Here is a 13,201-nt window from a genome sequence, read left to right as displayed (position 1 = left end):
CGTTAATCCAGAAATAAAATAATTTTTCATTAAAGTTAGTTTATGTTTTAAGATTATTATATTTGGTAAAATGAATTATTGCATAAGTATGCTATGCTTATTTATAGTGTATTATGAAAGATTATTTTTTGTTAAAATATTGAGGAAAAAAATATTATTTACATTTTAATTTGTTTAATGTTTCATTATTTTATTAAAATAAATGAATGCATAGAAATGTTTTTCACAATATTACGATTGTTTTTGTTTAATTAAAAAATATATTAGTAATATATTTTATTGAATGTATTTTTTAATTTAATACACAATAGTGTTATTTTTTGAAATGTTGAATCTTGAAAGTTTTTTTAGTAATAGCTGTGGGGTAGCTCAAAAAGCAAAAGCACAGTAATTGTAAAGACATTAACCCAGTCTGTTTGAATTATCAAATAACATAATTTAGTATTTATTTAAATTCTCCTTTAAAAAATAATAATTTTAGTATAGAGTCCAGCAAATATCTTGAAAGTTGTGTGGATTTCTATTTTTATAGTAAATATTGATTAATTAGTCTGGTTAGTTATTTTGTTATTGTCAATTATCAATTATTTTTGTCACTTTTCATTGTTATATTATTTTCTATTCAAGTTATTTGCCGATCACTATACTCATAGTCCTAATTATGGATTTAGCTTTAATACTATTGAATCTAACATGCAAAATGCTAATTTTGTTTTGAATAAATCATTTAATTATGTCATAAATCATAAATTTTATCTAATACATTAGTTTTATTACTTGACGATATTTGTTAAATTGTAGTTCTTTTAAGCAATTAATATTAATGGAAATGTACAAATTTTATTTATATGTTGGTAGTATACATATTTGATGGGACATAAAATTGTCTTGTTAATTCTTTCCAATATAGAGAAAAATATTTATAATATATAAAAGATTTATATATAACAGTTGTGAAGTGAATGAGCCAGTTTATTACCTCAGGATGGAATTGCAACTATTTTATATTTGTTGAATGATTTTAATAAAGTATTTTAATATAATAATATTACATTTTATTTCACACCTTATCCTAATTAATTTATGGTCAAAATCAAGAACTTATGTGACTAACGTTTTGTTGAATCTTTTATTGTTAAAAAAGATTTTCTGATGCAACTCAGGATGCCGGGCACATCATTGGTATCTTGAAGTTTCCTTTGTAGCTCTTTGATGTTTTTTAACTGTGGATTTGTACTTTGCACTGAAACAAGAAAACAAACATTTGATAAGTTTTCATAAAAACATAGAGATAAATTGATAACCACCTTCTTTTTGAAGTGTGCTAAAAATAATATGTATTAAATATGAGTAAGTTTAGAAGTTGCTTAAAAATTCATATTTTTTTATTTAAAAAGTAGAACTTAATAGCGTGAATTTAATTAACACTACAAAAACATGGATGAAATATTAACTGAAGGTACATACAATATTACATAATGCTCTTTGCCTATTATTGTATCTTTAAAAAAATTGTTCTTACATTCATATTTGCATTTACAGATGTTTCTTAGTAACCGAACACTGTATTTTTCAGAGTCTTTTCTTGCTTCGTTAAAAAATTGTACAAATATAGTTTGGCTATCATTACTTCTGGATTCAATTGTGAAATACATTCTTAAGAATTTCTTATAATATTTCTTTGCCATCAAAAATGCTTCATGTTTTTCTTTAATTTCTTGAATCAAAAGTTTCTGATCTGAAAAAAGGGATAAGATATTATATACACTTAAAGATATATTTGAGTATCAATTAATTAAACTTTCTATCTATGTTCTTACTGTTTTTCAAAACTAGAAGACAAATTGGCCTACTCCACCACAAATACTGTAACAAATCTTAAACTTGCAATCTTTTACTTAACAAAATTTCAATGGAATTTTGGTGTCTAAGCGTGGCCTCATCATTTAAGACACTTACATTTTAAAATGTCATTTCAGTATTGGCCCAATAGTCTTTCATTGGTAACTTGAGCAAAAAGTTTTTTAGATTTATTTGATTGCATCCCACTAATGGACTACTAACTGATCATTACAACACTCTGAGTTTAGCTGTAAGTTTTTATAACTCTGAGCAAAATAATAGTGCAAACCAGTCATGTATGTTTTGTATTTGCAAAGTTACATTAAATATTTGAATTAGAAAAATTCACCAAATTTCTGTACAATACATTCAATAAAATAAATACTTCATAGTAAAACCGCTATTAACAAACCTTGCTTGAAAGTTTCATATTGTTTTTGTTGATGCTGAAGTTCCTTAAGTTTTATATCAATTTTCTGTTTTAAAGTTTTATTATTTTCAATAAGGTCTCTTAAATCATCGTCACTTTTCTGTGTTATGTCTTTATAAGTACGATCTTCTGCTGTAAAGGTATTTTCAAATGTTTTCAATGCACACTCTTGAAAGTTATTCATTATTATTTCAAAATTAGAAAAATTGCTTTTTTCGATATTAAATATATCGAATTCATAATTCCAATTCCCTTCAACTGTGCACATTTTTAGAACTTTATGTATGTTTTAATTCACTATTTGTTTCAAAATCAAATAAACCTTTACCAAATTTGAAATATAACGATTCAAGCAAACTGACAATCTGATTCGTAATTGTATGGCGTATGATTTGACAGATGACAGTAGACATTGTTTTCAACCGAAGAGTACTTAGGTAATTAAAATTTGAAGTAAAATACTTTTCACTGTGTCTAAATCAAACAGAAGAGCATAGAACCAAGGTACAACAAGGATATCAAGCCAGATGCTTTAATTAGCAGGTAGTAGTAGTAGGTGCTCCTACCACGTTAAGTTCTGACAGAAAATAGGTACATATTTTCTGTCAGTCTGTAATTGTATATATTTTTAATAAAATTGCTGTCGGCACTACAAGAAATCAGTTCTATAGTTTTTCCGCAATTTGGATTGGCTAGGAGGCGAGGGTTGATTTTTTTTGTTAATACCATAATGTCTAATGATATCAGTGACTCTTATGGACTCTTAGGCAAAAGATTTCAAAATTTTATATTCTTTTAAAATTTTTGTATATTCTGTTCCAATCCTGTATGTTGCCTGTGTGCTTAATTTTTGATATTGTGGCAGCACCGGAAGTCTGAATTCAAGAGCAGTACGTTTAATTAGGTGGCACGAGAAATTAAATTACATTTTTCCATTACAGGTTTACGAAAGAGTCTTATTTCATTTCTAAATATTGAAATAATTTAATAAAAAGAATTATTAACTTCTTGTAACTTTGCCACTACTCACAGGTATTAAATACATATTTGGCAATTTGCCATGAACTTCCGGTGTAAGATAAAGACACACGCGGATCTCTCGAGAAAAGAACGCGAATAATTACAAAAATATCTGAAAAATTAAGACTTATTTAGTAATTTTACACTATCTCATATTTAAAAATGTCCAATAACGGTGCTCCGGACTCGTGGGAAAATCAAGCCGAAGTCGTAGGTGAACAAGGTGCAAAAGATTCTAATGATGTGTCTACAAAATTTTCCACGTTGAATGTGAATGCCGTGGAGTTCGTGCCTTCTTTTTGTCAGCCTTCACAGGCTAGCGATAGTTCTGAATCACCTACCACACCACAAAAATCTGAAAGCGATTCTACAAATTCTGCAGAGAGTCCTGTCCTAAACGGTTAGTCATACGAATGTCATTATTTATTTCCGTAGAAAAGTAATTTAAAACTTTACCCGGTATATATTTTTTTAAATATAGTGATGACTGACATTATTTGAAAACTAAATTTAATTAAACATTCACGTCAACGTGTTGCTGATTCGACAAGTGATTTTCTAAATCCAGTTCTAACGGGTTATGTCCGAGACACGCGGCGCGCGGCTCTGCTTTTACATCATTAAACTTTCTCTTGGAGAAGTTCGTTCAGTCGCTTAATAAATTTACAAATGGAACACAGTAGAGGTGCGTTTTATTTAGTTTAATATGTACTTGTCGTGAATTATGCGTTACATTAAACATTTTATGTACAAACAACCCATTTTCTCAAGTACAATTTTGTTTCAAAACATTTTACAACTAATTAAGAATCTTATGGTGCCCAAATAATATCATGTCCAAACCAAATTCAAGTATGCCCCAAACACAATCCTTTTCATATATAACCTAGATAAAATATACCAATTGACCATATGTGAAATCCTATATCATTATCATATCAATGTTAAATAATTCTGTAATTTATGTTAATGTAGAATGGCTCCAATTTTTTAGACCTTTACAAGATTAATGTGTATATTTAGGTGACATTATTAAAATGTTTCTCTACTTTTTATTAATTTGTAACATTCACATAAAAAAACCTCTGATTTTGCCACATGGCATTTTCTGATAAGGTTTTTTAAACAATATGTAACACTTATGTGATTAGCACAATTATCCATGATCTATTTTATTTTTTTGTGTCATAATGGTAGTGTGAATAAATTTATAAACTTGAATGAAAGTTTTACAACTTTTTTCCTTTGGTATTTGATACTCCATTGCACACAAGTTAAAAAATATATAATTTCAGTGGAATTTTTTTTTGACATTAACAGCTTTTAAAATTTATTTAGAAATTGCTTAGAATCTGTGACAAAATACAGTAATGGTGTATTTTGCACCAGGTTGTGGTGATGCTGGTGACAGTGGTGATGCTGGTGCTGCTTCAGCTTCGCCTCGGGTGGAGGAGCCTCCTCCTGTTCCACCTGCAACAGTTGTAGTAGCAGCTCCCCCTCCCGTTCAGTCTGACTCCTCCCCGACTATTGACAGTTGGGATGCTGATGCTGATGATGCTCTCTTAACCCCTGAAGACAACAATGAGCCAGAAGAAGAAGAAACGGAGCAACAGGTGCAGGCTACTGTAATTGCATGGATTATTTTTTACTTTCCATTAATATTCCAAATTCATAGTCATTCAAATGAGTCATATGACCTTATCGGTCATAAAGATTTCCTCAAATTTTATTTGAGTATAGCTTGTACATGCAAATTGTACTAAGTTTTACTCATTGTTTGTCTATGCTTTAATTCTATGTACATTTATAGTTTGATTTTATTGGGCTATAATTTGGGACTTGCATGTATAAGGTCTTCCTGTTAGTAGATTTTACTACACAATGAAATGTGTTGTCACTTTTATACATAGTTTTTGTTTGCAATACAGTTATTTTTAACTTAGTTGACAGCCAAGTGAGTGATAAAGTTCTTGTTTGCTTTTCATAATATCTTCATTACAACCTTATCATAGTTTGGTGTCTGTGTTGAAAAAATGGCAAGGGTATGAAATTTTTTTTTAATATATAATAACTATAAACTAACACTACTTGTTTTTAATTATTGTTCATGGTATTTTTTTTTATCTTAAATGTTACTGGGCTATATCTTAAACAAACAATTTTATCATTTGTCATATGTTGTCAAGCCAAGATATTAAAAAGAGTGTTTCTACAAGAAATCATGTAAATTAACTAATTTCAATAGTTGGTCCGAAAGTCTTACACACTGTATATAAGAATATATTTGTTGAAATCCTTGACTTAAAGCAAGTCATTTATATAACATACCTTTTAGCCCTGTCTAGAAAGTGGATTATATTTTAATGTAACTTTAATTGGTTTAAACAACTTTTTTAATAAAGGTTTCATTCCGGGAATGTCATTTAGTTTTTATTTGGTATTTGGATTATTTTTACTATTAAATTATTTTATTACATAATGGTTTATAAACTTTGCAGGAAGATGGAGAAGCAGCGAAAAAGATTCCTAAGAAGAAGCCAGTCAGAGTGGAGGATACCCGAAGCAAGAAGGAACATGTGAATGTAGTATTCATTGGACATGTTGGTGAGTTTTAATACTTAATTTTGTTAGTTTTAGGTGTTTAGTTTTTCAAATTACTGAGATACCAAATAATTAATTTGCATATGTATGAAGAATATGGACTTACTCCAGCCAGTTCACACTGTTAATACAGTTTTATAAGCTAGTTTATTTTGGCCTTATTAATCAATAGAAAACATTATTAAAAAATGAACTGTTTTCATTATCTTCATATAGAATTTCTTGAATATTATTAATAAATCTTTTTTCATTTAATAATATTTTTAGTAATCAAATTCAATTAAGATACAAATTGTTATAGATGCTGGTAAATCAACAATTGGTGGTCAAATTATGTCGTTGACGGGAATGGTGGACAAAAGAACATTGGAAAAATATGAAAGAGAAGCGAGAGAAAAATCAAGAGAGTCTTGGTACTTATCGTGGGCACTTGATACAAACCAAGAAGGTTCGTATTTTGTTTCAAAATATTAGTGAATCAATTTAATACACTAATATCAAATTTTACTTATTCAACAAGGATTTAATGCATCAGTAATGTACACATAAATTATATGCTTTTCATAATGTAAGTAACATAGCTATGAGCTTAAAACCGATTTTTTTCCATAATTTCTGCTCATTACCATTATTAAATTGCCAAGCAATTAATATAGAATATAAAAAATATATGTCCCTCACAAATAACTCTCTTTATTACAGTTTTTCACATTAACATATAAAATGTAGTCACACTAATTAGTTATTTTTTTTACACAGAACGTGACAAGGGAAAGACAGTGGAGGTTGGAAGAGCATATTTTGAGACTGATAAGAAACATTTCACAATACTCGATGCTCCAGGGCATAAAAGTTTTGTTCCAAACATGATTGGTGGTGCGGCACAAGCAGATCTTGCTGTACTGGTATGTATTACTTTTAATTTAACTTGTTTTAAAGCAAGCATATAAGTTATATGTCAGTTGCCATGCCAACTTGTAACCTATGTTCCTTTACGCGGAATTTTCTTATATGAATGGTCAACAACGCATTGTCAAGGTTGATTACTTAATTATACCTCCAAGATGAAAAGATAGACTGAGTGATGGTTTTTTTTTGACAAATGGATGATTGAACGACGACTTACGTGTCAATGTCACTCAACAATTTCAATAAAATATTCAAAATTATTGTGTGTTGTATAAAATTGTCGTGTCAATTGTTTATTTTTCAATTTCAGGTTATTTCTGCCCGTAAAGGAGAATTTGAGACTGGATTTGACAGAGGAGGGCAGACCAGAGAGCATGCCATGTTAGCAAAGACTGCCGGAGTCAAACATCTTGTAGCACTTGTCAACAAAATGGACGATCCTACTGTAGCTTGGGAAGAAAAGAGGTAAATTAATTTGAAAGGAAGATTATTAAAATGCTTTTTCTGACAGCTTATTTTATATTTTTAATGGTCCTGGGGCATAAATCTTTTACTTTTGGTGTCATGGGTACTACTCAATAAACATAGGTTTCATAAGGATTTTGTCTATAGCAAAAGCCATGTTGAACGTAATAACATTTTTAAAATTTATAATTTTAATGTTTCAGATACAATGAATGTCGAGACAAGATCTTACCGTACCTTAAGAAGCTAGGCTTCAATCCCGCTAAGGATTTGTCCTTCTTACCAGTGTCCGGTCAGACTGGACAGGGCTTATTGGAAAGGGTGAGCGCATTTAAATATGTTGATGAATGACGAGTGGATATAATCCTATTAACCTTAATAAGAATATAACGTAATCTCATATAGGTTATTAAATGAAAATTATGTTCAAAATAAATATTACAGTAGGTTCTACTATTATTTGATAGAAATGTATGCTGTTTGCATTTATCTATATTATTATTCAATGTACTATATTTATATACTTATCATGAAAAGAAAGATATTTATATGTTACAAAGACTATATGATGGTTTTGTGTGTAAGAATGCTGATTTTTTAAAACTTAATTTCTAGGTATCTGAAGAGATCTGCCCATGGTACCGTGGACCATCATTCATCCAACTGATTGATGAGCTACCATCACTGAACCGGAAGATGGACGGTCCTTTCATCATGCCCGTTGTGGACAAATACAAGGATATGGGCACTGTGCTCATGGGCAAGGTTGAAGCGGGAACAACGCGCAAAAGTAGCACACTTTACCTCATGCCTAATAGGGTAAGTTTGTATTCATAAATATATTAAAACTATTCAGTTTACCGACTGAATAATTTGAAATCTAAAATGCAAATTTTTATGTAGTAACAATAAGTAAGATGCTTATCACTGTTTAGTGTTTTATTACATACTTATTATTTTTCTTCATAATTATTACACAATCCAAATATGACAAAAAGTGTATACCGTATTTTTTTTAACATTATTCTATGAACAAGACAGTTTTTATGTTTAGTAGAAAAATAATTCTGTGTATTACTTCACTAATATAGAATTTTAAATTGTGATAATGAATAAAGATATTTGTGATAGGTGCAAGTGACAGTGGACCAGCTGTGGTCGGACGACATCGAGGTGACATCCATCGGGCCCGGCGAGAACGTGAAGGTGAAGCTGAAGGGCATTGAGGAGGAGGATGTATCGCCCGGCTTCGTGCTGTGCGACACCGTGGAACCCATCACCACGGGCAGAGTGAGTTGATTGCAAAGAATCATATGTGAAAAGACAAAAAAAATTATATTGCTTAATCTAAGACCAAGAAAATCAAGACTTCATTTATGGTAATCCAATAAGAGTTAATTTTCCTTTATCTGACTATAAGTTAATGCAAAACAGGAAATTATTACATTTACTTAAGGTATTTATAGCATAAAAGTATTATCCGTTTTCTTTCGGATTATACGAGCCAAGATGTATGCATGCTAACCGTTTGTCAAAGTGGTTGCTCTATTAAGAAAAACATGTTAATATTATTATATTTATCATATATTAGCAATTCAATGTTACAAGACATGTAAAATTTGATTTGCCATGAATTTGGGCAAAATTTACTGCTTAACATCTATTTCTGTTATATGGAATTTTTTACAATATGACGTAACATTTTAGAAAAATATTTAATCGTTTGAAATATCCCACTTCAAACTGAAATACATAGCTTTTGTGCGTATATTAATGGATATATATATATGTATTTTGCAGGTGTTTGACGCGCAGGTGGTGATCCTGGAGCACAAGTCCATTATATGTGCGGGATATTCCGCCGTCATGCACATACATTGTGCTGCTGAGGAAGTTACTGTTAAGGTTAGTATCAATCCAGTAGTTATCCAACAAAAGTTTAATTTAATAAGTGGAGTTAACTAATTAAAGGCCAAGTTAGACTTACGAAGCCTTAAATGGTACTTACTAAATCAACGCGTAAAAAATCGCTTTCCTTTACAAAATCACATTTTTAATATAATAACATAAGCTATATTTATTACTATACTAGTTCATACATAGGGTGCTCTTTTTACACATTAATATTTTTTTTTTCAAGGGAGCCGAAAACTACAAATGTAGATATACAGCATGATACGTAATATGTAATTTACTAACCAATACCGTAAATTGCAATGTTTTTATATTTGTGCAGGCCCTAATCTGTTTGGTAGACAAGAAGACTGGAGAAAAGTCGAAGACGCGGCCGCGCTTCGTGAAGCAGGACCAGGTCGCCATCATGAGGATAGAGTGCGCCGGCGTCATCTGCCTCGAACCCTTCAAGAAGTTTGCTCAAATGGGCAGATTCACCTTAAGAGACGAAAGTAAGTACTTGGCTTCTGACTCTTCTATATTGCACAAACTTCTTATAGTTAAATAATGTTTTAGTTTTTACATGGGATTTTTTTGTATTGGACATTGAATTTGATATTGACATTGTAAGTATTCATTGCTGGACATAGTCATAAGAACATTTTAATAAAATACAAACGGTTATATTAAAATTGAAGGAAAATAAAAATACTAAAATGCTTTTTGTGGTCATTTAATTTATAAAGGTTTTAGTAATATGTGACATTTTGTTTTCAGATAAAACGATCGCAATTGGCAAAGTGTTGAAAGTGATTGAGTAAATTTGGCCGTACGATTGTAATTTAGGTAGGATAGGCGTTTCCAAAACCTATATCATGAGAGTGGATGTAATATGTAATCCTGAGTATTGGGATGTGAGAGCTCGAGTGTTGCTTCAACCTTGTGGACATTAGGTCGGCTAGAGGACAGACGACAGACTGCGACATCACGGCACGGAAGATGAACTGTTAGCAAGCAAGCCACTGCCGCCGGATCTGCACTCTGCAGACAGTATGCTATATTATTTTAATGGTGGTAAAAACATATTTATACAAGTGTTATTTATATAATGTTATCACAAATGCATATACACAGCAATGTCTCTCACATTAATTGCATCAGCTTACAAGGAAAAGTGAGCCGTGATTCTCTTACAAGCCCTATGTATGTAAACTTTATTTGCTTGAACTTTGTATATGTGGATTATATGTTTGTTAAATATAATGTATCCTATCCTGCTTATAGACGGCGTGTATTAAATTGATTACTTAGTTTACTTGCATTTTACACAATTTAAGAACAAAGAAAATCTGTTAACTGTTTTGGATTGGTGTTTTAATTATCTTACGCTCTCCTTTTACCATATCATTTGTATGAAATTGTACGTAGCTCGGAACGTGACAGTAGAAACTCACGACTATTACTCCGCTTAACAGTTGGTTGTTAAATACTTGATCATTACAATCATTTTACTCTCTCCACTACATGTTTGTAGAATAAATACTGAATATTGATACGTAAATTATAATATTTTCTTTATTACCTTTTCAATGTTGATCAAAATGTATCTTTAAGTTGTGTTATTACGGGGGTGTAGCACGAATATTTGCGATAAGCTCCTTCGTATAGTCATTGACAAAATTTGTATTAAAGTTTGTGCAGCGCCCCCTATCAGGCGTATAGTACACCAAAAATCTCAGACTAATTTTGATATAATTGACGATGATAAAACGAAGGCGCTTGTCACAAATATTCGTGATAGGCCCACTGCGTAGTTTCTACGCTCGTGTTTCGAGCTATACCTTGAATTAAACAAGAAGCGAGTCAGTATGAAAATGCTGTTCGTAATATGTCATCTTAGTGTCATACTATTTGAATATAATTAAATTATGTTTTATTAATGGCCCATAAACTTATTTTATAATAACTCGGGATGTATCAATGTCTAAAATGTTTATTGGTTTCTATACTCACATCAAAACGACACGAACTCGGTGCATTTATGAATAAATTATTTGTAGTTTCATATTGATCTCTTCTTATTTATAACTAACATGTGGGTATTAGATAATCTTCTAAAACGATGTAGTTTTCTTTTGTGGAAGAAACGAACTAAATTATTTTACGTAGAGAATTGCTGTTTATTTGAAAGGGTAGTGAGATAACGCCAAGTACTGCAAGTACTAGCACGTAAGCTCGGCAGATGCAGTTAATAATGTAATATTAAATTTTGGTGTGCACTCAAGAGTCCTATTTTTATAACATTTTCCTCGATAATTGATGTTCGTCTAAAAAGTATATATAATAATGTAGGTTAAAAATATAATTTTAGCAGAACACGTTTGGACGGCAGGTTCTTCCAAAAGTTTGGAGCTCTTAATTTTAAAAGCGTTTTGTGATTGTATGATGGATGAGCTCTCGTGTAGTCGCTGCTAGGATGGTCAACCGCTTGCGTATTTTGCTTACTGATATAAATCGTAGCAATAAAAGTTGATTCTAATACTCAACTAAGAACTATTTAACTTTTGTTTATAGTAACAAACAAATATTTTAGTTGTAACTTGATCATCCTAACAGATGTAGTAATCACTATATTTCACTTAATAACAACATAAGTAATGATTATAGTATTGTTCCCTATTTTAAAAACAAGATTATGTTTCAAGTGATTTGCTATGCGGTATGGTATACATGTTGATATAGAATTGAAGTGTGCTTGAAACCGAAGCAATTTTATATTTATGAAATGGAACACGATTCATGTATATTCATAATGTTAATTACTTGCAATATTTTAATATAAATATAATTTTTTTTATAGAAGATATCGCTTTGAAAACAAAATACATAGGCTGAGCTGGAATGTGCCGAGAACAAAAGCTGCGGTATGAAAGCTGCTAGCTTTTGTCTCGATGCCATTTGAACTTTATTACATTTAAGAAATGGTCCATCAGTTTTGTATGTAGCTTTCGGAATAGGACGACTTGGATTCTTCGCCATGCCTTAATATTAGACACAAAGAGTACTTACGGCGAGCCAAATGATACACATTCAACATAGTATCTCCTGCGGTTAGGGGTCAATCTCCGAATTGTTATAAATTGTATATTGTGGGTTTATAAATTTCCAGCTTTTTTTTAATATAATCGGTTTTACGTATATAGTGGCGGATTGAATTATATTATTAATGATATTTTATGTATATCAGTGGATGAAACGTGAGGCGTACGCGGCACCCCATCTGGTTAGATCCGTGCTATAGTTTATTTGTGGACACGCTTGCTCGTAGGGGAGAGTAGGGCGCCTTAGTGCCTTCCGTTGCCGCCGGCCGGCGCGCCGCGTGCGCCTCGCGACCCAAGCGAGCCACCGAGCGACCACTGGCAGCCTGCGACTATATTATTTTGTTTAAAATAAAATTTTATTAACTGCACCACCAGTATTTTAATTGCTATCACCTACCTCATACCTGAAATTGTATTAACTTATTTATATTTCCTACCTGTATAGTTAGAGATGATTGACAGGCACAAATTTGTATATCCTTACCTAAGAATACTAGAATAGTATGTAAGGCCATATACCTGAATGCATTAAAAAAACATTAAGAATAAGAGAAATACTTAGAACTTACTCTCGTCTTTAAAATATAACATATACAAATTGTTTTATAGGTCGTATAAAATAAATCTTAATAAATAATAATTCTTGATCTGTCTTGTGATCAAGTTAGAGTTGTGGTGTGAATTTTTTAAAAATTGTCCTATGAAATAGCAAAAACTGAAAACTATTTTTAAAAACCTTTTCTAATTAGGTTGTGATATGTTATAAAAATAATATAGAAATATAGTGTGAAAATTATTATCTCAACAAGATTTTTGAAATGTATATGTATTAATTTTATTCCTTATGAAAATATAAATATAATACTTAATGAAACATACACACATATTTCGTTAAAACAAATAGAGGTTTAGAGATTAAGAAAAAACGTTTAAGTGTAAT

General features: G+C 30.8%; 2 protein-coding genes across 6 annotated transcripts; one reads left to right on the top strand and one right to left on the bottom strand.

Moving 5' to 3' along the window:
• Positions 1-782: 782 nt before the first annotated feature.
• LOC106118870 (uncharacterized) lies at positions 783-2,793 on the bottom strand. 2 transcript variants are annotated; one of them, XM_013313630.1, is made up of 4 exons: positions 2,601-2,793; positions 2,255-2,404; positions 1,523-1,738; positions 783-1,243 (listed from the first exon to the last, which is right to left on the bottom strand). In XM_013313630.1, the coding sequence occupies exons 1-4, from the start codon at positions 2,683-2,685 to the stop codon at positions 1,110-1,112; spliced, it is 585 nt and encodes a 194-aa protein (XP_013169084.1). In that variant the 5' UTR covers positions 2,686-2,793; the 3' UTR covers positions 783-1,109. The 2 variants fall into 2 exon arrangements, with proteins under 2 accessions (XP_013169084.1, XP_013169083.1); XM_013313629.1 differs by lacking the exon at positions 2,601-2,793 and having other exon boundaries at positions 2,255-2,594.
• Positions 2,794-3,136: 343 nt separating this feature from the next.
• Positions 3,137-12,629, top strand: eRF3 (eukaryotic translation release factor 3). Of its 4 annotated transcripts, none has more exons than XM_013313799.1 (12): positions 3,137-3,692; positions 4,682-4,917; positions 5,791-5,896; positions 6,195-6,341; positions 6,653-6,798; positions 7,113-7,267; positions 7,471-7,588; positions 7,883-8,086; positions 8,399-8,557; positions 9,068-9,172; positions 9,504-9,672; positions 9,938-12,629. In XM_013313799.1, the coding sequence occupies exons 1-12, from the start codon at positions 3,455-3,457 to the stop codon at positions 9,979-9,981; spliced, it is 1,827 nt and encodes a 608-aa protein (XP_013169253.1). In that variant the 5' UTR covers positions 3,137-3,454; the 3' UTR covers positions 9,982-12,629.
• The last annotated feature ends 572 nt before the right edge of the window (positions 12,630-13,201 follow it).

Source organism: Papilio xuthus, unplaced genomic scaffold, assembly GCF_000836235.2.
Source record: "Papilio xuthus unplaced genomic scaffold, Pxut_1.1 DF827542.1, whole genome shotgun sequence".
Lineage (NCBI taxonomy): Eukaryota > Metazoa > Arthropoda > Insecta > Lepidoptera > Papilionidae > Papilio > Papilio xuthus.
The sequence above is the reverse complement of the archived record's forward strand: the minus strand, read 5'-3'. Positions and strand labels throughout refer to the sequence as shown.